Source organism: Strix aluco, chromosome 5 (assembly GCF_031877795.1).
Source record: "Strix aluco isolate bStrAlu1 chromosome 5, bStrAlu1.hap1, whole genome shotgun sequence".
In the NCBI taxonomy this organism is placed as follows: domain Eukaryota; kingdom Metazoa; phylum Chordata; class Aves; order Strigiformes; family Strigidae; genus Strix; species Strix aluco.
The window spans coordinates 6,975,704-7,002,500 of NC_133935.1; the positions used below are offsets into that span (position 1 = coordinate 6,975,704).

General features: G+C 44.7%; 1 protein-coding gene across 2 annotated transcripts in view; it reads left to right on the plus strand.

Annotated features, from left to right (window-relative positions):
• The window catches only part of CCND2 (cyclin D2), a 37,350-nt gene that overhangs the window by 6,132 nt on the left and 4,421 nt on the right, over nucleotides 1-26,797 (plus strand). For both annotated transcript variants that reach the window (XR_012623436.1, XM_074825711.1), the window contains one exon: nucleotides 9,352-9,482. Coding sequence is in view for 1 of the 2 variants with exons in the window: in XM_074825711.1 (XP_074681812.1) it covers nucleotides 9,352-9,482 (131 nt within the window). In the remaining variant the exon portion in view is untranslated. The remainder of the gene's footprint in view (nucleotides 1-9,351; nucleotides 9,483-26,797) is intronic.

Genomic DNA, 26,797 nt, shown 5'->3' on the forward strand with positions numbered 1-26,797 from the left:
GTTCACTAATTTTTTTAAACGGCCACATATCGTTTGTAAGGACAGATGGGGGAGGACAGCCAAAATACTAGAAGCTGTTACGGCACATTAGCCCAAAATGCATCGGGCTAATGCACGAAATTAACGTGTTCATAAATTTTTCATTAACTGGATGCTGTCCAGATAAAAGGTAAAAATTGCATTTGAACATGTATGTGATACTACCACATTACTGAAGCATAGGGAATGACAGTTTAAAAAGTAATGACTTTTTTAAAAAACATCTGGATTCTTTCTCTAGCTTCACTCCAAAGCAGTGAAACTGCTCTGTTTCATAGGAACAGTTACACCCCCCTTTTGTCGTATGTTTGGCTGAATACAGTTTCTGAAGATTTAGAGGAGAATAATTGCTTCTGTGGAAGAGAGGCTTTTAATTTATATCTGTCTGCAAAACACTGGGTTTTGTTTGGGACGTTTTTTGTCCCCAGTGACTTTTAGAAAGTAAGTGTACTCTAATTTTCATCCAGAGGATTAACAGTTAGAAGCTAGACCTGGAACAGATAAACAGCATGCGGTGTTTTCCAGGGGTATTATCAAGTAGTATATGGCTAAGTGTTGGAATTCACTACGGTTTGACATACCTAGTCCTTTATGATGGGAACTGTTCTGCCTGCGTGTCTGCACAGGGGAAAGGAAGAAGGGCTGCAGCTTTTGGGTATGGAGGTCTGCTACTGTGCCTGCTTCTTGATACTTGAGATGTAGTGACTGCTTTTACAACGTAGGCCCGTTTTTGCTACCTCAGTTGATCTGTTTTAGAGAATCTTATACGGGCTGTGTCAAGGTAATTGACTTTTTTGTTACCAAGATGCTCAAGCTCTCCGTTCTTTTCCTACTTCTGCGTGATTGTTTTCAGGCAAAAGACCACAAGACTCAATAGAAATATTGCGCAAAGTCTGTAGGGTCACTCTGGGTAATTCTTCAGACATTTCTGGACTAATTAGCTTTTTACTTTAGGATTAAACTGTTACATCATCTTTGCCTTCTTTCTTTGCTTTCTCCCCTTAGCCAGGATTCATTCACACTGCCCTTTTTCTTCTGAAAAAGATAGTCTTTCCCATGGACACATCTGGATCCTCACAACACAATTAGCCGTCAACCTCCAACCTTCCAAACCAGACCAGTCTTTCTTCTCTTTTGTTGCTTTCACCTCCTACAATAGTGGTTTGGTTTGTTTTGCTTCATCCAAGAGAACATTTTCTTGAGTGACCTAGATTTCATTATGATTTAACTTTTCAAATTCTGGTCTGTAGTCCTTTGCCCTTGAAGTTTTCTGTATAACCAAACTGTTGCAGGACTGTGCGCCACGAAGGAGTTTCCAAAGTCCATGGCTTCTTCCCACTTGTTTCTCCATGAATTTTTTGGTGGTTAACTCCATTCTTTACTAGTCAATTTACTGAGATCCTAAACAGCATTCCTTTTCCAACCCTTAGCTCGGTCATGCACTTGTCTCATGTGCTTCCCTCGTGTGATCTGCTTCTCACTTTACATGTCTCCAATGCCTGAACCAAAGTCCTCTATGTAGAGTTTAAAGAGCCAACAAGTCAGAGTTTCTTTTCTTGCAAATGAAAGCCACAATTGACTGCGTACAGAGCTTCCCAAAAAACAGGGTACCGTGGTGCGGGCTGTATATTTTCTTTTCTTCTCGTCCCATTTTCCACAAACCACTGTGTTGGCATTTAGTTTTGAGGAGGACCCACAATCTCTTGCAGTTTCGAAAGCAGAGATCTTACCCAAGCCCTCATTGCCACTTTTCTACCTCATTCCCAGTTTACTAACGAGCTACCACCCCCATTTGCATTATAGAAATTTTGTTGTTACTACTGTATTTCCCCTTCACTGCCACTCTTCTCAAAGTCATTCTTACCCTCCTTGGTGAAGAAAAGCCCCTTCTCATCAGACTTCCTTCCAGATCCAGTTGTCATTTCCTTTTCTTGTCCTATTTGTCGCCAATCTCTCATCGGTTGCTGTGTTTCTTCTTTCCTTTTCTCCCTCAAAGCTTCTGCTCTCCACCAGCTCGGGTTAAGCCTGGTGTTTCATTTCCCCATTTGCCTTCTTTCAGCAATATGACCTCCATTGACACGTGGCTGCCTCTTCCCTTGCCCTCTCCATGTGTGTTTTTAGCCCGGTTTTGACTCTTTACTGTTACCAGACCTGACCTCCCTGACTGGCTAATGGCTCTGGTCAGGAGCACAGCAATGAGTCTCTTTTTATTTACTAATTCATCTCAGTGCAGCTTTCTCTGCTCTCAAGTACTTTTTCTTCTTTAGTGTATCATACAAAATCTGGTGCATTTTGAACTTTTTTCCTCTAGCCTGAGTTCTTCTTCACCAACTGTTCCATTTTAATTTCCCAGCAAAAGCGTTATACCAGAAATTCCCAAGTGTTCCCTGCCTTTACAGAGATGGCTGTGATCTCGGTCCTGCAATACTTCGTGTCACAAACAGAGAGGGAAGAAGCCATTAACAGTTCTGGATATTGTGCTGGATGTGTAGGATTACTTTGATATTCATGTCTATTTGCCTTTCCATTGGAATGTTACGCAGGAGATGATACTCCGTTCTTTCGTATATTCCTCTCAGTCATGTTTTATCATTTTGGCACTCTCTCTGTTTTTCTGTCTTTATTTTGAGCCCAGTTTCTGAAACAAGCTGCGTGGATGTAAATCCACAGCCTCTCCCCAGTCCTTGCGGTGATTAATGATTCACATGAGCATGACTGAAACTGGAACGGATCCCTCTTTGCCCTTGGTCCCATCTGAACATACGGCTACTGAGCAAGACAGAAGCTTACGCCACGAATAAAAAGTTTTCTCTTCCCCCTGCCCTGCATTCGCAATGCTTTCAGGAGCCTCCTGGAAGGGCCCGAAAGCGGTGTCTGCCTGCAGCCCGTCCCTGGCTGTGCTGCCAGCACCATGGCCGTGCAAACAGGGTACTGTCATTAAGCGAGAGCTCGATCTCTTGGCTGGGAATTGCCCATGCATAGGCCAGCTTTCTTCAAGCTGCCTCGCTCGCTGCACAGTAAGAGCGTAGAGATTGACACGCGCTGGCATAGCCTAGTCTGTCATGATGTCATTTGTTTTCTCATCCTGCTGGTGGTTCCCCGTGCAAGCTAAAATCTCCTTCAGGAGTCTTCTGAATTTTAAAGGCCCTAAGAGGCTGCGTCTGGAGTCCTTGTCCTTAAAATATAGCTTGGCAAAATTGATACTTGCTGCTTTTTCAGCATGGGAGGATCCTGTTTATCTGTGAGCCCAGTGGAGATTGTCCTTTTGCTCTCTGGGATCATGTCTGCAAAGAGACTAAGAAAGAGGAAAATTTCATCTCTAAGTCAGTTTTGTACAGTGTGCCAAACCTCTGCCCACTGTTTCTGGGACATTAATCATCTACATTTGAAAGCTGAGAAGGCTTTTTTTTTTAAATTCTGGGCCAAATCCTGGGTCCTTACTCAGACAGAAGTCCTGTGGAAGTCAATGGGAGTGTTGTCTGAGCAAAGACTGCAAGATGAGGCCCACAACCCTAGGAGTGATCTGGAGGGTAACCACACAGAATGCTTTGTAACACCAAGAGGCATGTTTGGATCTCAGGACTCCTGCTGGGCAAGTCTGCTGGGCAATCCTTCCCCTCTCAGCCAGTGTAAGAGTTCTTGGGCTCTGACCCTGCAGAGGATAAAAGTGTGATACGAGTTTTATTCGGGACCTGTTCTTTGCAGAGGGAAGGAAAGAAGTCCACAGGGGCTTCATTGTGTGGATTAATCTCTTAGAAATAAAATACATGCTGCAAAGTGGCAGTGGTTGCACAAATACTTCTTGCATGACAGAAGAAAGAATAATCCACATGAATTTATTGCCATACAAAAGAAGGCTCTTGCTTGTTCTTGGGAGAGGCAGCTCATATCAGTATATTGAGCTTTCCAGCCAAATGAAGTCACAAGAATCACGGAAGCTCCATCAACAAGTAAGCAGGGCCTGGGGAGTGTTTCGTATGAGCAGACTCACTCCTTAAGTTGTAGGACCCATCAAATCTGGGAAGATGAGGTGGAAAGAAATGGAGGAAAGAGAGCCTTTGCTGATACAAGCTGGTGTAATTCCAGTTGAAAAAAAAAAAAAGGTTTTTTGCGTTTGAAAAAAAAAGGCACACTGATGGTGGAATTGCATTTGAATCAGGCAAGAATTAAATGCACTACTTACATTGTTTCCCCTAGACCTTTCTTTTAAACTTCGCTGGTTAAGTATAGATCCATGCTTGTCTTCGTAGTACAATCGCTGGCTGGCTGAAGTTTGAGGCTGGCTGAAGTTTGACCATTATCTGTATCATTTTATAAACTGTTACGAATGACTGTCATGACTGTGTTCTCCTGATGGAGACAACATTCCTTTTTTTTCTTTTTTTTTTCCCATGAGAAGCATTACCTTCCTCAAGACAGCAGTTTCCGATTCTGCGTTTGCAACTCTGAAAATAAACCTCTTATCAAATTATAGAGGTGAAAACTGGCTGTTAAAAAAAACCCAACCAGCGGCCAGAGCAGTAACAAGGGTCATTGTAAGAAGGTAGAGTTCCCACCTGGCTTTGGCACACCGAGCACGTTCAGCCTGGATATTTGTCAGTGCTCTTTTCCTTCCGGCAGTTTTCATTTATTGGCTGCGAGTTAGGGCTTCCCCTTGCAGGACCTCTCTGGGTTCCTGCCTTCAGTTCCCCCCTGCTTTAGACTGACTGTCAACCTTGCATTTTCCTGGCTCGGAGGTAGTGAAGTCCACTCGATCAGGAGAGAGCCAGCAAAGCAGCTCGGCCGTGGTGCGCAGGGTCCTAGAACCTGACCGTGGATTACGTGTGCCACACGTGAGCTCCAGTCTGAAAGCAGGGTGCAGATTCAGGGTACCTTGAATTCACTTGATGACTCTGGCTGGCCGGCCCAGAGGTGGCTGTGTTTCCGAGGGCACTGTTTCTTGTATCGGCTTGTTTTATTTCCAGTGCTGAAGTCAGTGGGGTTTGTGCAAGGTTGGTCCCTTGTTTTTAAGAGCCTTTAGGAAAAAGGTGATACTGAAATGGGGGTGGGATGCTCTCTAGTTATTGTCTGGGAATAGAAGGTTAAAACAAGTCCTGCTTTCTGACAACCCAGTATCTTCCCTTGAAGTGTTTGTGTGCTCAGGTTCTCGTAGACCACACGTTGCTGCACTACTCCTCTGACTTTTTACTCCTCTCTTGTACTTTCCTGTGGAATTGCATAAATCACAAGGTTAGAGTCAGAGCCATGCCTTCAGTGCAGGCTCTGGGTGCCCATTAGCTGAGGTTGCACATAGGTCCGCAAGGATTTAGCCCATAGCCTGGCTTTGGATGTCCAGTGAGAAGTGCTTTTTATAAGATTCCTTCTGTAATTCAGGGTTCATCATCTCCAACAGGAATTTAAAATAAAAGCATATGTTTCAGCTTCACGTATTTAGGTCCTCTCTCTCCCCCTTTTATTTTGATTTTTTTTTTTTTTTTTTAGATCTCAGGGCAAGCTTTTGACTTAATTCTGGGGGCAGTTTTACCTGGGGGAAAACTGAGCGAGGATGGCAGGACTTGGCTTGTTGTCATGGGAGAAGTGGGGATAGAGGTTTATAATTGAAAATAACGTGTAAAAAGCTTGTTTTGAATTTCTTGATGGAATGTAAGAGACTCAGAGGGGGGCTCTGCATCCCCTCAGATACGGTACTTAATATTTATGCTTTCATTGCACCTTGACAAACATTTCACGTAGTTATTGCTTTGCTTGAATATGGAAATATGTTAATTACGGCCTTTATTCCGCTGCCTGCTCTTTTCCTCAGCCTTTTCTATTCAACCCTCTAGGTGGCCCAGCACAATGTGGCTTCTTTTCTTTCAATGAGCTCTTTCCACACTAATAGGGTCCAGGGTGATGTGGAGAACCATGTGCACAAAATTGGTGCACCACCCCCCATCCCTTTGTGGGCATGTCAGGTTAAATTCATATCAGCAGGAGGGTCACTGCCATGATTTTCAATAGCGCGAGATGAGGTGATGACTTCAGACAATGGCGCCACACTCTCCAGTTGGAGACACTTGCCTCACCAGTTGCAGTAGTTAATTAATATGCTAAAAATAGAAGCCAGTGATACAAATCGCTGCCTGTTGTACAACAAAGACTGGGCATGTGTAGCTTTGATAGCCAAGTTTATGGTGCTTGTTATGGAGGGAAGTTAGTTTAGAGCTAGAGGCAATGTAAGACTTTCTGGATGCTGAGCTTTAGTCACTCTGGGCCTCTGGCCATTCGCTCGCTGTCTCATTTGCATTATGAATGACATTAAGGGAACTAACAAGGTTATTGGGCATAGAAATGTTCTCATGTGACCCCACGTGGAAGCAGACCTACAGCAGTGCTAGTTGGCAGGGGCACTGTGGCTCTTTATTCAGCTTCCTAGGAAGACGGTTTCTGGGAGTAGATGTAAAATCAACCACAAGAAAACCGGCGTTGGGATAATGTGAAGGTCTTGATGCAAGCCCCTAGGAGGCAAGGAAGTTCAGAGGGCGGGCTGGAGCTGTGTCCTTCACTCAACCCGCTGTGCCTGGCCAGTGCTGAGCGTTGAGTGCAAGACGTGGGAGCTCCTTGTTGCTTGGGTCTCCCCACCAGCTGCTCGGGTCTGGGTGAAACTGCTCCACGGTGGCTCAGAGACCACGCATGAGGGTGTGGGTCCATCCAGGCCTCTGTGTGGATTCGTTTCTCCCTGCTGCTGGCTCAAATGATGGGTGGGAGGGGGTGGGTTTTGGTTCTCACCCACTGCATCATAGCTTCCATAGGGACTGTCCAAACACCGGCAGAGTTTGAGAGGTTTTGCATCATCTTTTTTCTACATCTTCCCCAAAACTTGAGACAGAGAGGGGTAAATTATGGAAAGTCCATTGCCACCCATAGTTCCCATGCGTAACTAGGAGACACTTTGGTAAATCCAAAGATTAAGTGTGGGAGTTGCTTCCCACTTTAGGGCCACGTTGGCTAAGTGCAGCCTCATTCACGCCAATGCAAACACATGGGATTCTCAAACCAAAGCAAATGCAGTGTGTACAAGAGGAGAAACAGACCCATGGAGATGTAGTCTGCTTTAATTTTCCCCTTTCTAAAGAAATTAGTGGGATTGCTGATGGATCACTCTGTGTAGATGAGAGCAGGTTTTGGGGATGGTAGGTGTCTTCCATAAATGTTTGAACATTCTTCAATTTTATAGATGTTTGTTATTTGCTCTGTGGTCCAGGAGGAGACCCTGGACAGTCATGCAAGCACATAAATATTTGTAATCTTTATAAAAATCTCTTGTTATCTGAGTTCAGCCATTCCTGCTCTTCGTATTGGACTTTCTAAACTGGTGGGCCAGTGATCACACTTCTCCCATGGAGCCACTAGCTATCAGATCAACCCACAGAAACGAGCTACTGCAAGTCACCCAGAGCCAAGTCATGGGGCCCCCGGCAGTAGCAGTGAGTAAGAAGAGAGGCAAAATGGTATAAAAAAGGGCCGTTTTGAGGGTTTAAAATCCCACCGTATTTATGGTCTGCTCTTGAGGTCTGGTCCGATGATAAGTGCAACCACAGCCTGAGGCACTGGGGATAGGGTGGTCTCTGTGTAGAGCGCATGTGCTCTGCATCGGGTAACCTCTTCCCATTTGCAGGCTAGATGGGGCTAGTCCTTGCATGCGTGTGTATAAATCCACGTGAGGCCAATGTGAAAGCAATTTTGATCATGAAAGTGCAATTCCTGTTACCTCGACATGTGCTGAGATCAGTATCCTCAGGGCTGTGTCTTGCACTGATAAGTAGGAGTCAAGGCTCTCCTGTTGACTCACTCATTAGTGGGGGAGATGTAACTTAATTTCCAAGGTTGTCAGCATTCCTATGTACAGTGGGCTCTTACTAACGCAATAGTGCATAATTATTATTTTTATAATAATGGCAGTCCATATTCATTGCTCCAGTCAGTGGGAGTTTGCTCCTTCAGAAGCGTTTGTCAGAGTGTGATGCCTGCTGAGCTCCCCTGGCAGGAAGGACTTCTAACTTCTAACATCCCTCCTCCAGTCCATCCGGATGGATGTTACAACTCGAGTGCCATTCTTACCTGACTGCTTCATTCCTCGTGGTCCTAGGGACATGTTCCAGCCTGGAGAAGAACATGCCGTCTCCACAGCTATTGCAGTATCTGCCAGCTCAGAGTCTGGGAGGCCGAGAACAACTCTCCATGTGTCTAAAACTTGAGCGGTTATGCAGACATCAACAGGGTTACAGAATTTGTGCTAGCTGAACAGAGAGGACTTGGGATCTGCCCTTAACAGAAGGGCAGTTTTCTGTAACAATCTGTTTCTGTAAATAGACTGAATATATTGATTGTGGTTTATTTCATATTAGGTATTACTTGGGTTTCCTCTTCCTCCTCCTCCAGTCCCCCCAGACGAAAACTGGTAGAGGAGGGTTTGTTAATGAGTTATTGTTGAACCAAAGAACTTGCAAACCAAGTTTCATTTTAGGAAGATACCAGTAACCTGGAGATCTCCTGGAACTGGTATTTAGTAAGACGTGCCGATAAACCAGTACCTATGGCAGTGTCATATACCATAAAATTGCCTTATAAAGGTCACAAGAACATTGAGCTTTATTTTCATTTCTCTCCTGATCTCCACAGATGTGTGAGGGGAAGTTTTGAAATGTGTTTTCAACTTGTTGATTAAGAAATAGTAGTAATGACAAATGTGATCTTTGTTTTTTCTTTGATTACGTAGCTATGGGCTGTAAGTGTTCTCACTTCTAATTGCAAAGGTGGTAAAGATGAACGGTTAATTAAAAGCTCTTTCCTGGACAGGTCTTTAAATGCTTGAGTTAATTAAGTCTTTAAAAATTGACGTGACTAAAAATCTCAGTTTGGTCCTTTGTGATACCTTATTCCAGTTAGTTTTTGGTTATACAGAGAGCTCTAATGTGACCGAGGCCCAAATTTCTGACATAAATTACAGAAAGCCTCCTTCTTCTCTTTCCTTTTCTTTAAAACTAGGGAAAGACTATTAAAAATTGTCCAGGTTTACTTTATGCATCAGTGAGAATAAAAGACCGAACCGCATTTCCATTTTAATTCGCAGATCTGTTACCCCTCCTTTGACTGCTTGTGATGAGCAGTGTGACTAATGAGCTCCACCGGACCAAAAAGAGTGGCACTTTTCCCTTTCTTCTACTTCCCCGTTTTTTATTCTTGGGTGTGGTTTTTTTATGTTGCTTGCCTCTGATGTTTTGCAGCTTTTCTCTTCTGGGCTTGGACTAATTCCCAGATCTGTTCTTACAGATTTTAACTTTGCCATGTACCCACCGTCAATGATAGCAACTGGAAGTGTGGGAGCAGCCATCTGTGGCCTTCAGCTTGATGACGGGGACAGCCTCACGGACCTCCTGGCCAAGATCACAAACACAGATGTGGTGAGTGTCCCGCGTTTCTCTTCTCCTTTCACTTCTGAGGGCACGGTGGAGAACCGAGCCATCAAACCTGGCCTGCTCCTCAAAGGCCAGTGGAGAGAAGGAAAAGGGGATGCTCCCAGAGCGAGCAGGTTGCAGGCGTGGACTTGGCACCTCGGTTGCGGTACTGTGAATGTCCGAAGCTCCTCAGCTTCCCAGGATCAATTTTCATTCATGCTTTGTTCAGCAGCTCGGTGGGGAGAGCCTGCTCTGCCTGCCCTGGCTGATGGTCAGGCGTGCTGTAGGGGGGAGCTGCCTTGGGTACCCTCCTGGGCGATGGGGCGAGCAGGCGGACACATCCCCGAGGCATAAGGTAAACCAGTATGTGCGCTGGTCCTGTGTTCGCAACCTTGAAACTGCTTTTCTGGCCCTCGCTGAAGTATCATCTAAAATTCCTTGGCTTGAAGGAAGTGAATAATGAGCTAATCCTCCAGCACTGGCACTGAGACAGGTGCAACCCAGGCTGTCTGGGGTTTTGTCTATCACTTTGCTAAGCTCGCCCCATGAAGGGCTTTTCTTGGCTTGTCAGAAAGTCCCGTCGTCGGTAGGAGAGGTGAATCGGATAGCATTTCAGTGGTGCTCAAACTCACTCAAAAGTGAGTTTTCTGGTCTGGGGTCAGCTTCTAGTGGGGATGTCAGAAAAACCCAAACCTGACAGCTCTGCGTGGCACTCTCAGCAGAAAGCCAAGGGGACTGAGAGGAGCACTTAGGGTGCCTTCCCCGAGGGCTGGTGCCTCTCCCGCTGCCCCCCTGTGTTGTTGGGACGCTGCAGGGAGGGCTTAAACTCCTGCAAATCCAAACCGCTTGGTCTGTGGATAAACAGGAGTTTCATCTCTTGCGAAGCTGACGGGTTTTGCCGTGATGAAAGTCACTTGAAAGAAAATGAGTGAGGCTTTCTGAAATGCAGGTCACTAATAAGATAGTGGTTTTTTTACCACAGTAAGTATGTAACTGATACCCAAAGTATCAGTTCCCAATGCGTCATCCATAACGTGTGCTAACTATAAAGCTTCTTACTGCTTTTACTCTGCAGAGTAAATACACTCTGCAAGTATTAGAGCTGTGATAACATTGTCAAGAGAAGGTTTGTTTTTTCCAGCCAACATTCTGCATTTTGGTTAAAAGGGAATCGTCCAGTTTAACAGAAAGGGAAGAATTTTGGTTTTTCTTTTTTTCTTTCAATCAGACTGATCCTAATTTTCAAGTGCAGTTCTGAGGCTTCCCATTCATTTGTTTGGAACTGGGTTTTGCACAGAAACAGGAACATTTCCAATTCTGAATGGTTATAATGTAAATCCAGCAGCTGCAGAAATTTAACATACGTTTATTTCAGTGTAAATGAAAATTCTATACAGGCAATTGCTCTTTTGGGTCTGTTTTATAAGTGTGGAGAAACAGAGTGGTGATGCATTACAGTAAGCAGCAGGAATGTGCAGGAAGAAGTATCCTATATAACAATTCAGACTGCACGGCCTGGTGCGAGTATTACACAAAGCTCATTTGTACAGTTGTTACATTTAGGCTGGGTAAATCCATTAAGTTTACTTCATTTATGTCAATAAGAAGAATTATCTGTTATTGATACTGATATTGGCAGTTACTGGCTGAATTAATTTTTCTCTTTGGATGTTTGTGTGGCTGGACGTAACATGATGAGTTTTGAATGCTGCATCCAGCAAATGTCCAGGAGGACTCTTAAGACAAGTGGGCAGGTGTGAGAAGGGCATTAGAAACCAGGTGGAGGAAGATGAGGATTTAGAGAGAGACTAACATCTTGTTAGCAAAGGTGCTGTCTTCAGCCAAGGTTGTGAATATCCATAGAATCAGGAAAACGATGCTAGCTGCTAGGAGCTTCCTTTATAACTTAACTCCACAGAGTGTCTGAAAGGTCGGTGCCCCACTGCTGCGATTTTCCTTGTTACATGATGATGCCAGTTGAAGTTGTTCCTGCTTGGCTGCTGCTCATTTTCATGCTTGTTTTTGCTCATGTATGCCCACACAACTGTTCATATACTTGTGTTTCAAGCCCATCCTGGAACTGATCCAGCTTAAATAGGGGGGAAGGACCACTTGTTGTTTTGGAGTTGGGGGGTCGGGGGGGCTTGCTTGTTTTCTAAACTGGACTGTTCACTGATAGATTTCCGAGAACAGCCTCACAAACAGCTGGGAGTGCTGAGCACTGTAGCACAGGGCAGGAGATGGGGATGAGAAGAGTTTCTGTAGCCATCGTTGTCTGTGAGCTCGTTGTACTACAGCTCTAGAAATTACAGCCTGATGGACCAACTTGGTAGTCAGCAGGACAAGGATAATGATGAGCGTGAGGGAATGACAGCATGGGGGTGAGGAACGGGAACACAAATAGCCCTTATGATGGCAGGGGAGGGACAGGGAGGCTTGCGGAGAAAGAGAATAATTGGAAAGTTTAGGGGAACTTTCACAAGGTTGGTGCCTGCTTCTGCTGCTGTGAGGCGCATCACTGCCCACAGAAATCCCTGGGTAGTCATTTGGAAGTCCTTTTTGTGGACAGAAGCAAGTGGTGCTCAGGTACCAAAACCCAGACCTAGAACAGTTAGCCTCAGCAGAGCTCATTGTTTTGTTCCTGCGCCATCTGATTAACGATGCCATCTTTCTGTCACCAGACCATGTTTCCCGTATCAGTAAGCTCCAGATAAGCTTCTGGTACTGTGTTCCACAGCATTTTGGCACTTTTCAGAAGGGAGATGCCAAGGTAGCCCTTGCTGGTGTTTGGCAGGTTTTGATCAACCATTGAGTAGCTGCGTTCTGTCTTTCTGGAGGTGTCAGGGAGTTGTCCAGGGTGGATCTTCATCTCCTTTAGCAGTTTCCCCATGCAGTCACAAAGATCTTTTGCCTTCTTGCTCTTTTTCAGCATTGCCAGGAGGTTTGGGTAGCAGTGACAGCATGGTGCTGACGATACTTAGGTGAGGGCAGGCAAGCTCAACACATGGGCCACAGGGGCTACGTCACTGGGACCTTGCAAGATACTTAGCTTTGCCTCTATTTCCTGGTCACAGGGTAGAGCATTTCCCTCCCTCACGCATTATTTTTGCCAACAAAGAGGTTTTTGAGCATCCCTTTCTGTTGCAGCCCTTGCTGCAGTAATCTCTTCCTTAGTCACCTTTCAGTTGGGTTGTTGCAGTTTGTGCTGTATGGGGTCACATTCGGAAGGTCTTCCAAAGCTCGATGAAGCCGCTGACTCATGTAGCTGCTCCTTGCTGTCGGGATTACACCCGTGGGTTTTCCTACTGCACTTCTCCATGTGTTTCTTTCTGGTTCCTGGCTGTTGCCTTGCTGCTTCACCTGTGAAGCCCTGCTTGAATTGAGATCCCAGCTGACTCTTCCCTTGCTCAGTCTGTGTACTAGGGGTGTTTATGAAGGCTTGTAGGGATAGAAGAAAAGTCCCAGTCGGGTGTCTTGCTGGTGGAATTTTCTTTTCTCCTTGGTATGGTAGAGCCCATGTTAATTGACTTTCCAAACCTGTTGCGAGCTTATTGCACACAATGACATTTGAGGAGGGCTTTTTTGGTGTCTTGGGAGTTTTCTTCATTTGATACTTATTGATACATACTTAAAGTTCATGTTCTTTATTACAGGAAATATTGAAGCTTTCTCAGGCATCCTAGTACTTCTTAATGTAAGGCCCTTTTGCAGCATCTTGCAGATAGGACAAACTATCTCTTGTGCTGAATTTTTCTGTTCTGATTGTTTCAGTCTGAAAGAAAATACCTGCCAAAACAGCTTAGGAGTTCTTAAGTGGTTAGAAAAAAAAGATGGTTTTTGCATTGAAAATTTCTTCATGCCTTTCCTTTGAAATTGAGCAGATGGGGTTTTGTTAGAAATGTGCTTTTTGCCATCCTGGTGAAAATCTTCCCAGATTTGGCTGAGCTTACACGCCTTTGGAAAAAAAAAAATATCACTCTTCCCAAATAACAAAGGACTCTTAACATTTTACAATTTTAACATTACAAGCTCAATATGAGTGAACAGTGTGCTGCAGCGGCAAAGGCCAACAGGGTGCTGGGCTGCATCACCAAGGCATCGCCAGCAGAGATAGAGGAGTCATTATCCCACTCTGCTCAGTGCTTGTCAGGCCACACCTGGAATACTGTGTTCAGTTTTGGTCCCAGTTATACAAAAAAGATGTAGACAGGCTCGAGAGGGATCAGAGAAGGGCCACAAAGATAATCAAGAGGCTGGGCAGCCTGCCATGGGAGGAAAGGCTGGGAGAAGTGGGTTTGTTCAGCCTTGAGAAGAGAAGGCTTAGGGGAGATCTTATCACCATGTTCCAGTATTTAAGGGGTGGCTACAAAGAAGATGGAAACTCCCTTTTTACAACAAGTTGTGTGGAAAAAATGAGGGTTAATGGGTACAAGTTACTCCTGGGGAGATTCTGATTGGATACAAGAGGAAAATTTGCCACAGTAAGAACAATCAGCCATTGGAATAATCTCCCCAGGGAAGTGGTGGATTCCCCAACATTGAACAGGTTTAAGATTCAGCTGGACAGGCTGCTGGGCCATCTTGTCTAGACCAGGCTTTTGCCAAGAAAGGTTGGACCAGCTGATCCTTGAGGTCCCTTCCAACCTCGTATTTTATGATTTTACTGATCTTATCTCCTCTCCAGGAGTCTGTTGGCATTGGGTAGACACAAGCTTTCTTCCCTTTGCTCCTGGTCTCAGCCCACAGCAGCACAGACCACAGAGGAGAGTCTTAGCCCCCAAGACAGAGCACACTCGAGACAAAAGGAGCTTCTGGATAATTTAATCACTAAAACATTTAAGTCTTTGCAGAAGTTAGAGGTGCTGTCATTTTTTTCAAGATGTTTCCGTTGTCATGGCAGAGGTGGCTTTAATTCAAAGTCTGTCTCCTGCAAGCTTTGAAGTCTCAGCCCAAGCAAAGGTGGCCAGAATTTTTAACTTGGGCAAAATCATGTATTTTTCCCTAGCCAGCTATTTGGAAATGGGAGAAATATTTTGGTAGAAACTTTCTCCATGACTTTTGCATTAGCAAAATGCAAAAGGGCCCCAGACTGGAAACTTTAATTGCACGTGCTAAAGCGAGAGAGAGAGAAAAGCAACAGAAAACAGTATCTCAGAGAAGTATGGGACAGTCTTAGCCATAGGTGGTAATATCGGCCTCATCTGTAAAATATATTGTTGGAAAAAATGCACTGGCTAGCTTGTGTAAGAGTTAGCCCAAGGCTGTGTTAATGAAGAGTAAAGACTATTGTAATATATTTTACGCTGGGACTTAATTAAAGTTGAATGAACAGCTTCAGTTCTCTCACTTCCCAATTTCTGCTGCCCGAGAGCTATTCTTGCAGTGACACAATTAATTCATCATCACTGTGTGAATGATTTTGTTTTCAAAGGGGAGTTTAGGGAAGAAGAAGAAATGAGAGCTCCTAGGCTTCAGGAGCATCACGTGGTGGAAAAGCAAGGGAACTCACAGAAGCTGTAGCTCTGCAGAGGAAAAACGTCCCGCCCCGCCCGTGCCTCCTGGAACCCCACAGGAAATGGCAGAGAGCTGGGGGAGAGTCCTTCCCGACCAGAGGGTCCCAGGGGCTTCTGCTTCTTTTTCTTTTGGTGTGTGTGATCGCTTAGTGTGAAAACAGATGATGAGACTTTCTTACTGGCTTTCCAAAAACTGTCACTGTCTGAGGTGAAGCATGAAAAATTTCAGCTTCGAAGTTGCAAGCATTTGAAAACAGAGAATGATAATGAAATCCTGATGCAACTTAACTGCAATGAGCTTTTCTGAACTTTTACTGTTTTATAATGATAATTTGCGGGTGCTGTCTGTTTGCTAGGAAATAGCAGCATAAACCAAGAGGTTGAAATCAGTGGAGTTATCTTAGATTTACACTGGTGTGACTGAGACTGGAGTTTGGCTATAATGTTTTTAATGGATGTTTCATTAAGAATTAGACCAATAATTTCTTATTAATAAACAGCATTTAATCTAGAACCCAGCTGTTGGGTAAGCAAACAGCCAGTGCACAAGTGTTTCTCTCAAAAAACCACTGGTGTCGGCTATCCTTGTATGAATCCAAAGCAGAGCTCTGGACTTTAGACGAGATAGTACAAGGCATCCTTCCAATGTCATTCTAAGGATAACAGTTATTTCTGATAAATAGCTGCCCTGGGCCATTTGGTGAAGGTTGAATCACAGTCTGAAGAGACAGTGACAACGAGGCCGTGCAAACCTCAGTTTCATTACTCCTTCCACCTACCAGAATAAACACCAGGGAGCTACTCTTGGAGAAGCTGAGAAGCTCAGCAGCCTTACAGGTAGTGAAAGTAGCTTTGCATGGTATATCTGAATTGTCTTTTCTGATCATGATTGTCCCAAAGAGTCACTAAGAGCTAGTCCAACACAGCTTCACACAGCTCTGCAGGACGGGGATTGCATGTTCTGACCTGTTTTGCTGCCAGAGGGTGGAAACATTTTCTTTGCTGTTGCTTGCTGGTGGACAAAGAGTTAACTGACCTACTCACAGGAAGCTGCCAAGCTCCCTGCGCATCTCTTGGTGGGTCATTGCAATGGAAAAATAAACAACTCGGGAAGTCAGGAATTTCCACAGCATCCCAGACCAGCACTCCAGTGCGTGCAGTATCCTGTCCCTGGTGGAGCCAGATGCTTCAGAGGAGGATACGAACATCCCTGCTGCGTACAATTACGGGATGTGAGGAAGGGTAGCTGAATGGGTAGGGCACATTTTAAGACCTTACAATCAATATTCTGCTTTGTCACAGACCTGTCTTGGGCAAATCTATCTCCTCACCTCCTGTAAGAGTACTGTGTCAGCTCCCTAGCCATGCGTCTGGAAACGGCCTCTCTGGCCGTGCCTGGAAGCGTTCTCATAAACCATGTGCAGGGCATGAATGCCCTGGACTCCTGAGCCTTTCCATGCTCTGGTACCCCAGATCTCCTTGGGGAGGAAAAATACATTAAGGTTTCTGAGAAGCTCAAGAAACTACTGCAGGGGTAGGTAGATATGCTCTTTTACCTGTTACAGAGCACTTCGGACCAGAATTCTGTAGGCTAAAGTCAGTGAGAATTAGGCACACAACTAAGTTTTAAAGATAACCCTACTTTCAGCAGAAGGTTGTGTCAGGTGACCTCCGGAGGTCCCTTTCAACCTCTTCCTATGAGGCTGAGTGCACTGAAACGCAGAAGCAATTATCTCATATTAAAAATGTGTTCAGGCCTACATCATTGACAAAAGCTGGCAAGGTTAGATCCCAAATTAGTCTGGTTAGTAGCTGTTTGTGTAATGAACTCTGTAGCACCATAGCCTCCAGAAGGGCTGGCCCAGTTCACTCTGTGAATAGTGAGGGTTGTATGTGTACGTAAGGACTATCTTCTTCCTAGAGCCTAGCTCTCAAGGTTGTATCTGGATGACAAAAGGAGTTGTCCTCCCTAGCATCATCAGCAGGGGAAAGGTTTTCATGCAGAGCCAGAACGTAGGCTTGTACATGGGCACAAGTCCTTTTTAAAAGTCTGTTTGCAGATAGGAACTGGTGTGTATTGAGCGGTTTTGAAAATCCAAAGCATATTTAAGGGCCTGAGGTAGAAAGAAAAAAGGAACCAAGCTTTTCTTAAAGTCTTTTCGAAACAGCTGGCTGTGAGCCCTTGAAAATGTGGAGGCAGGCTGTTTTGAAGACTGGATCCATAATAAATGGCATTTAAAGTATCTCCGCTTAAATGTGCTGCATATGTCAGTGCTGGGATTTTATTTTTTTTTTCACAAGGTCTGAAAAGTCCCTTCCTAAAGATCCCTGCAAATTTCTGCACAGAAACAACGTTCAGAACCACCACACACAAGAATTCAGTTTCTGTTGAGCCACAGTATAAAATCATGGAAATCTATCTTGAATGGATAGCATTTGAACATTGTCCCTACAGCACATACACCATTTATCCCCTCCTTTGTAGTGTTTAGGGCCTGTGGTTTTGGAACCAAGTAACAGGACTCGCTGTATCTTATCCTGCCTTATTTGTTGCAGACCGCATTTTGTATGCAAGGAAACAACAGACAAAATAGCCTCCAAAAGAAAGGAAGAATGAGATAGTTTCCTAAGTTGTCTTTGCCTGAGTTGGCAGCTGCTCTGCTTCATTCAGCTTTTTGTTCCCCAGTGAGTGCTGTGCGTGTGTAGCAACAATGGGGTGATGCAGTTACACCGCGGGCTCATGGCGGAGTTCCGTCAGATCCATTCATAAATACAGCCTCGGCTGGCGCGCTGAGGAAGCCGGGCCCCCGAGGAACCGGCTCCGCAGCCCAACCATCGCTGCCGGAGGAGCTCACGGGCCGGCCATAGATAGTCTGGTCAGAGACTTGCCCCCGACCTCCGGTGGGGAACCCTTGCTCAGCTCATACAGCTCTGTATAACGCAGACGGATTGTCAGAGCTTCTTTAAAATACCCTTTTCCAATAAATGCTCATGGCATTTATTACAGCAGGGTAAACTCGCAGCTTTTCACAGTTGCAAAGTATACCTGTTAGAGATTATCAGCTTGAAATCCCAAGTCACATTACGCAGGGAGTATGATTTCAGGCATGGCATCTGCCCCTGGATCACCCTGCCAGTGTTTTGGCTTTACTCTCACTTTTTCCAGTTCTGAAAACATTGTTCTCTCCTGTTGCTATGAGAAATGCCCACACGAGCAACAGGAAACCAACAAACTGACTCTTATAGCAAACAGTGGAACTGAATCTAGAAAGTACTGTTGCAAGTGCTGAAAAGATCAAAAAAATTGCCGAGAAAAATGTGCCATCTTTCAGATGCTTAATGTTAGTCATCTTATATATTGCATTATTACAATAATGTAGCAATAGTAAGTGGAGAAATTCTGGCATAGATGAGATTTTTTTTTTTTTTTTTAAATGAGAAGTCCTCGCTAGTCTGCATTAAAAGCCCTTTGGAACAGCAAATTACTATTTTCTGTACTTGCAGATGGAAAAACAGACATAGTCACTTATCTGTAATTGATGCTCTTTGTTACAGTAGCAAAAATAGACACATTTAGGAGGGAAAATATTTCTGTTTTTAAACTGCGTCCATTAGATGTGAGATCACTGAGATACAGTAAATGTAGTAAATGGGCATGATATTCCCACAGCAGCTTTGCAGGCTCTTGTTTTGGAGAATGTCAGCGAGCTAAAGGCCAGCGCTCGGCACACGAAGGCTCTGCTTTGGGAAGGAATCCCTGTTTATGTCAACAATGAAGCATGTGCTTTGGGGAGGTTTGAATTGGGGCTTAAATGTGAACCAGTGGAGGAATCCAACCATCTTTTGTGTTTAGGAGTTACAGATGACACGTTCCATGCTGGAATTTATGTAAATCCCAACTCTTTAATGCATGTCTGATTGCTGCTTTCTTAGATTATCCAAGCAATGCATACATGACCAGTGAACAGTATCGTCACTTCAGATATCTCCAGCATCCTTTCCATTTATCATACCAGGTCCCTCACCAAAAAAAAGTCCTTTCTGGTTTCCGTTTTGCAATTAAAGAAAGAGGAAGAGATCAGGGGCGTTAACAGTTATTTGTGAAGTGATGAATGTATATGTGGAAAACCAACCACCCTTTAACACAAAATTGGCAGAAGGCTGCTGCAGCATTCCCAGCTTGGGGACTCTGAGCACTCAGCAAAGCACCCAGGGTTTGGATCCAGGCTCCTAAATCTGGTCAGGAAATGGAGAAGCATCAAGAAGTATCTGTTAGAGTTATAGCACAGTATTTTGCATGGTTTGTATGCATATGTTGTTACATTTAACAGCCCTACTGTTACTTTTCTGCTGCTGGTTGTAAAAGAGAGTAGGGTTGCGGTTTGGCTTTTGAAAGCCCTTCAGAAATGACCCACTCAGTTGCTGAGCAGGGTTATCCTCAGCCTTGGCATTGCAAAGGATTTCAGGACTCTGCCTTGCCACTGGCCTGAGCTCGGCACAGCTTGTGCTGTAGGAGAAAAGGCAGATGTATCAATCCCTGCCCGCTTCCCTGGGCTTACCAAGCTGAGCTCTTGGCAGCTGGGACATCCCAGGTAGGGCTCTGAAGATACGGTGTCGCTTCTCTTCAGTCATTTCTCACTGGTCTGATCAAAGCTGTTTAATTGGCTCAGGCTTTGGCTGGTGCTGGCCTTACTTATTCTGTTGTTGCTGATGCACAACACCTCGCCGTAAAGCTAAGATCTTGTCAAGGGTTAAGCGATATTTAAATTTAGCAGAATTAAAATGGAACCTTGTTAAACAGTAGTTTTGCAGTCTTTGGTTTCTTCCTTAAATGCTGCCATAACACATTTTCTCTGGACACTGGTATTCCCAAATAAGAGCGATCTTGGAAGGCCAAAAGCTGGGTGGCTGCAGGGCTCAGACCAGTTTCCATGTACCCAGATGTTTTCCCAAATTTTGTTTTTGATAAACATTAGGAGGCTTGCTGGGGTAAGCTTTCTTATTCTCCCAGGCAAGACCAAAACTGAGATGCAAAAGGGGAATTTAAAACTCACAATACAAAAAAACGCTGTGTCCTGAGGCACTGTGGAAGAGGCTGGAGCTAAGTCCATCACTTCTGCACAGCACACCTCCCTGCCTGCTGGAGTTGATGAGCAACGAAGCGGGGCTGGTTGCTGGCACAAGGCAGACCTGGGTGTTACGTGACCAGTGTGGATCCAGGGGTGCATTATTGTTTCTCGGCCCTGCCTGGCTGTGAAATGAATCTGGTGGTTTAATTCTGGTTTAGAGTGGTTGTCACCGTGGGAGTAGGTGCAGTCAATACACATCCACAGTCCCCTTATGGTCACAAAAGATCTGGTTTGATTCAAAGTGGAGAAAGAGAGAAAAGATGCATGGCTGAAATAGTTTACCTTCTTGTGATAGCCCTCCGCTATCAGCATTTGAGAGGAGTGATCTTTTTCTTTGTGGAGAAGGTGGTGTGCTGCCACTCAGTTGCTGAGGGATCTGAGGCAGGGACCACTGTCATCCGAAAGGTACCATCTATCAGCTTCTGTTTGAATGGGGTGCCAAGGAAGACTTGAAAATGGCTAGATAAAGTCTATGGCAGAAACCCAAGCCACATTACTAAAAAGGCTAAAAATGTCTTTTGAATACCCTCCCTTTTTCCATTTTTTTTCTTTCTTTTTTTTTAATTTGTCAGCCCGGCCTTGATTTTACAAGATGGAGAAGGATGTCTTGCACCTATTTAACTCAGTAAAGCTAGGGAGACAGGCTGTGTGGGTGATGATGAGGTAGTCCTGCAGCTCAGAGCAGTCAGGACTGAAAATCCCAGTGATGACCAGTGAAAAGCAAGAGCCTGCTGGTTGAGTTGAGTGGGATGCCTCCCCTAATAGCTCGCCAGTGCACTATAAACATCAGTTTAAAACTGGAAGCTGGGGGGCAGTAGAGGGCATATTTATTATAGACGTGTTGAAAAATTCAAGAAAATGAGTTATGTGTAATACTCCGCGAGATCTTACCTGGTGCTTGTGCTTTCTTTCAAGATTGTCATGAATGGAAGTTGAAATCCTCAGTTATTATTGACTTGAGTAAGTAGATCCTGCCATAGTGCTGCTGATTCCTCCTTCCAGTCATTTTCACTGCCAGCTTGATAGAAATGTCACAGCCACGAGGGTACTCCTCATCGGACACAGAAAAGCACTTCTTTTCCTTCAGATGCATTTCAAGTGTGCTAGTAAAACCACCCAGGGATGAAAAAGTTTCAGAAAAAAAAAAAGAAACCCAAAAGTTAATTGCCTTTTTAGTTCTGTACATGCTGAAGTAAAAATAAAACTATGGAATGGAAAGTACCTGAACTATTTTAATCATTAAAACTACCAGACCATATAGAAGAATGGGGAAGTTGATCCATGTGACACACACTTAAACATTTTAATAAAAACAACAAAGGCAACCTTACAATATTCTGAAGGAATGGTCCAGTCCCTGTATTGCAGAATCTAAGGCCATTACTTTGGTGCATTATAGTGTTCTTTCAAGGAAGACTTGCTGAAAATACTGCAAGTCATATATTTTTTTCTTTGATTTTTTTTCAAAGCTTTAATTTTCTCTTGTCAGTGCTATCTAGAGCTTGCAAAACCAAAGTCCAGCAGCAAAATATGTACACTTGCAGCAAATCCCCATGAAGCTTGGAGGTCCCACTGCATCATGGGAAGGCCAGGCTCCTTGTCCTGATAGGTTTTTTGTATTTTTTTTTATTGTGTCACTTAACTTTGGATTGACAGAAAGTTCCAGTCAAGCAAACAGAAGTGATAGCCCTGTCTATAAAATAAGCCACTTGCTGTGTCACACTGTAACAATGGGGCTGATAAGATACTCATAATAAATTAATTTTTTTTCCTTTCACCTGTGATATTATCATCCATCTGATATACTTCATGCATGTTAAAACTAGTTGCGGTCTGAGACAATGGTCCAAGTGCACAGCAAATGTGGTTTTCAGAGTTTTCATATAAGAGTACAGGCACTTTGCTCACACGTCGCACTGGCCAGGTGTAAACTTCTTTTGCCAATTCCAGTGTATTAAAAAGCCACTGACAGGCTTAGCTGGCATCTCATCTGGCATGAAACACGTTGCTCAAATCTGTCCACAGCACTCTGACATTGTGCTGTGCCAGTATGGTCTGTCGTCCCGCAGGTACCACGGTGAGTAAAAACCCATCGTGTGACCTGAATCCGTCGGCAGAAGCAGTGGCGTGGGCCTGGGCGTGATGGTCAGCAAACCAGGATGGCTGGCTGACGGGGTAGCACGCAGAGCCAGGATTAACGATTGCACAGCCACAGCCTCGGGTGGCCGAGTGTTGTATCTCCGTCATCAGGGCTGGAGAGTTTGAGCTGCATCTGCTGGTGTGTTCCAGCTCGTTTTGCTGCATGAATGAGGTTCGCTCATGAGTCTGGCCTTGGGGGTTTTTTCCTTACTAGATTTTGATTGTAGAACTTGACAACCTGCAAAATAAAGGTTTCACCGTTTTTGGCTTGTCCTGGCCAGGCAATTTCAGCTCCTGGATGGCTGCTTCATAGGCAAGACTAATTAAACAGAATCTATTACTCAGACTAATAAAAACCTGAGCTTTAGTATGCAAATAGCTACACTTTTTTGGGAAGCTCTTTCATGCTGAATGCAACATGCTGGTCATTTTACCATAGTGCTCTTTGTTTTAAAGAATTCAGTGGTACATTATTTTAAGTTCAAAACGTAAGTGTAGACCAGAGCTAATACTGACAGAAAAAATACATCAGTGGCCTGTGGATCCCTGTATGAAATAAAATCCATGCAAACTGTGACAATTCCAGTCTGGGCCCCTTTATTGGTTTTATGTACAAAATGAAGACATCAGAAATGTCCCATTTCTCTATAGGATTACCTAGAGATTTTAGCCTTTTCATACATTAAATGAAGCATCATATTGACCATCCGAAGTTCGTATAACAACAGTGTAAATGATCATGTATAAGGGTGTTCAGAAACAGACAAAGTTGGCTCCGAAGGCTCAAGTCTTGTGTTCCGTGTGCCACCACCCCTTCCTTCCCCAAGCCTGGCTGCAAGGAAATTGCCTCATTAAGCTCTCCAGTCTGAAGCTGCTTGTAAAAAATCTGGCTTATTTTCAGAAGGACATACTATTTTGAAAGTGTGCACCACTGTGCTTTAAAAGAAGATATTCTTAGACAAAAAAAAAAAAAAAAAGTGATTACGAGTGTAGTCTGTTACAGGAGTCTCCATACTGGTGCCCCTGCTCTTTCTTCCATTTGAAAATGCCTTGGCCCTTGAAGTGACTTGTTGCCATTGCCCTCTCACAAACAGGTGAATGCTTACAATGGACCTAAAACCCGCCCAAGCTATTAAAGGGGGATTTTCTTTATCTGAGTTCCTGATAGCTTTTGCCAGATGGGTACTTTCGGAAGAAAGGCTGAGGAATTTGTCCAGCTCCCATCATTAAACAAGCAATTCCAGTACTAGGAAATTACTAAGCTCCCAATAATACAGGAGAAAGCCCCAACTATAAAAAAACATTTACCTGGTTAAACAAAAGTACATATTCTTACCTTAAAAAAATAAGCTTTGCCAGCAGTAGCGGTAAAGTAGCAACAGAGAAGCCCTTCTCCTCGGCTTTTGCTAAAAGGAAAGGAAGAACCTCATGAGGTTAAATTTTGTGTATCTGCCTTGGATATCATCACCAGAAAATCCACTGCGCTCACATTTTATTGCACCTTCAGAGGCATTTGCCTTGGTCTCTCACTTCTGAGCCTTCCTGCTCCACTGCAAGTAAGTTAAATACTAAAGTTTCCCTTTTCTCCAGGAGCGGCAGCCCCCAGACAACAGGAGTGCAGGCAGGGACGGGCTGCTGCTCCATGCTCTGCCTGACAGGCAGCTCTGGGAGCCCCGGGTTTAGGTGTACCCTCCTCCATCACACCCCGGCTGTAAGGAAGCTGATGTATGAACCACGTGTTTGGTAACTACGTGGTTTTTTAATTAACCTCCTGCTGGCACGGTTGCTGCATGAGGAGTTCTGCAGCGTGGGGCGCTGGGAAAGGGACTGGGTGCTGGTGTGGGGATGGAAGCAGAGATGCAGCCCAGCGTGGGTCTACCCAGGGCCATAGCCTGGGTGCTGGGATGAGCTGGTGTCCTGGCTCGGGGCAGTGGAAGCAGTGACCAGGCACACCGAGACCAGTGTGTCTTAACACAGCCTTCCTGATGTTTCTCTTAAGCGGTCATTTCTTTAGTACACCAGTAATATCTGCATCCCACTGAGTTGACATTTCAGGTGCTTGGAGGTTCTGAAGATCAGAGGTATCATTCCTGCTCACAGTGTTGGGATGAATTACAGGAGCGAGGGAAATCAGGGCACAACCCAGAGGCAGCTCGGGGTGATCTCTGCAATACATCTGACACAGGAGTCATTCCAGTGTACGGGTGAGGACTGGTGTGACCAAGAGCAGGTTGCAGCAGTCCCTTGCTGTATTATGGGCTACACTGGTGCCTGCTGGAGCTCAGGAGCGGAGTGTCGTGCTCCACAAGGTGAGGAGCCTACAGCCAGTCACCTGAATTCAGTGTCCAGTGCTCCCCAGGCCATCTTAAACAAACCCTCCGTGTCCCAGCTTCCTTGGCATCACGCTTCATTTGTGCTCTGGCTCTGCACCAGTGGTATGGCACACACGTACCATTTTTCCTATAACCTGGTTTCCACAGGGGTGAAACATGAGTGCCTGGGCTGGCAGGGAATTCCCATATACCCCTACACTGACCCTCCTGTGCTCAGCTGGGCTTAGATGCAAACAGGGGTGGCAATTGCCTCCCTCCAAAGCACAGACCTCCTTGACCATAAGGGCTCTGAATGAATGCAATAAGCAGTTTTCTGAGCCATGTATTTTTGCTAAAATGGGCTGCATTTCTTGAGGATATCAAAAGGTATCTCACCCTCTCTCTATGCACCATGCCAAATTCTGATTATAATCTTCTCCAAAAAATACAGCAATTGGAAACTTTGGTTAAGAGCTGGCTACTGTTGGTAAAATCAGCTGCTTTCCTTAACCCTTTCCTTGGGCATAGCAGCACTTTTTTTGTTGTGGTTTCTCCCCTTCCATAAAAAGCCAGACTGAGGCAGAGGGCAAAGTGTGGGAAAGTTTAGTTCCAGTGACTGAGACTTGGGAAAGTTGTTCGCAGTGAGAAGCACTACTTACAGTGGAGCTGCGTTGGGGTAGGTACGGTATGGCCACAAGCCAGTTAACTTGAGCACAGCTCCTTTCTCAGGAGCAGTCTCACAGTCCCCAGCTCTGGGGACAAACGGTGAACACGGGGAAAGCTTGGTCTGCCTGCTGCACGCCCACAGTGTTGCAGCAGAGGTTTGTTGCTGTGCCTCGTACTCTGTTTCACCATGGTGTTACCATGCTGAGGGAACAAACTTCGGAGTCAGACTGTACATGGGTACCCCAGACACTCGAGAGATCTCACTCTGGCTTTAGCTGGATGTGAGCCACATCACCGTGACTGTTTTTGTCTCTAATCAAGCCAGCATCTCATCCAACCCCTTTTTCCTGGGTCAGTTTGAAAAGCCATCCTTCACGGCCTGTCTTTGGCAGATGCACCTTCAGAGAAAGGTTGTGATGCTTCATTATATTAAGCAGGGCAGTTTCACGATACGGAGAGCACATGAATCTGCAGCCAGCAGCTGCTGGCTAGTAGCCAAGAAAAATGGGTGTTCGTGACCCACCGGAGCTAATTGTGTGCATCACGAACTTAAATATCGTCAGCAGAACAGATACTCTGCATTTGACGTGTTTTCCCAGCCTGGCTAGGATGACAAATTAAACCTCCATACATGAATATTTCAAACTCTCCTGAATAACCTGGTGTTGTGTAGAGAAAGTGGGGGCTGTTGGTCAGAGCCCAGCTCCCCAGCATTGTAGTCACATCCCATACTTTTTATTTTTCAGTTTCTGCTATAACCAAGTGTTTGTCAATGTTTTCTCACACTTCTTCTTTTTTTTTTGCATAACCATATTATTTGGTCTTCCAGCATTTTATCAAGAATGTGAAACATCCTGTAATATTTTAATAGTTGTCTTCTTCATCACTGTGTCTGGCTTAAGTGTGGTGAATGCTTCACATTTATTTGTTTATTTATACTTCATGTTCATTGTGGGACTCCTAATGTACATGGCTCCCAAGTTTGTGTTGTTGTACTGTATCCTGCTCTTTCTCCATGTGTTGTGTAGTATAATTTGTAATGTAGTGGTCTCTGAGGCTTGGCTGTGCATTTTTGACTTACATCTTTTTCTAGCAACTGTCTTTGCTTTAATGTCTTCTGTGAGTTATTGCCAGTAAGTATTCCCGGGGCTGCTCTCAGAGTGAAGGTGTGGGAGCATACCTACATCGCTGCCTCCTCCTCCCCTGCTGAAATCACTTTTCTTCTGTGGAATGCGCTCAGAGAATAACATGGCTTGAGTGTTTGGGGCTGCATCATTCAGTCCCCTTGCCTGAATCTTCACAGATAAACAGGCCCTTCTTGTCCCTTTGTCTTGAGGACACAAATGCATGACTAATAAAAACTTAGCGATAGCACTGTGCTTTTTCAGGGACCTCAAAACTTCTCCTTCACTTTGATTTACCATCAGTTTGCTTGATGGTAAAACTGAAGTGCCTCTGTCAGAGTGACTTTGGTATAGCAAATATTCGTTATTTCAGGAGAAAAATGCAGCTTTTCTGTAGTGAAGACCCACCCAAGTCACTTAACCCTACATAGAAGAATG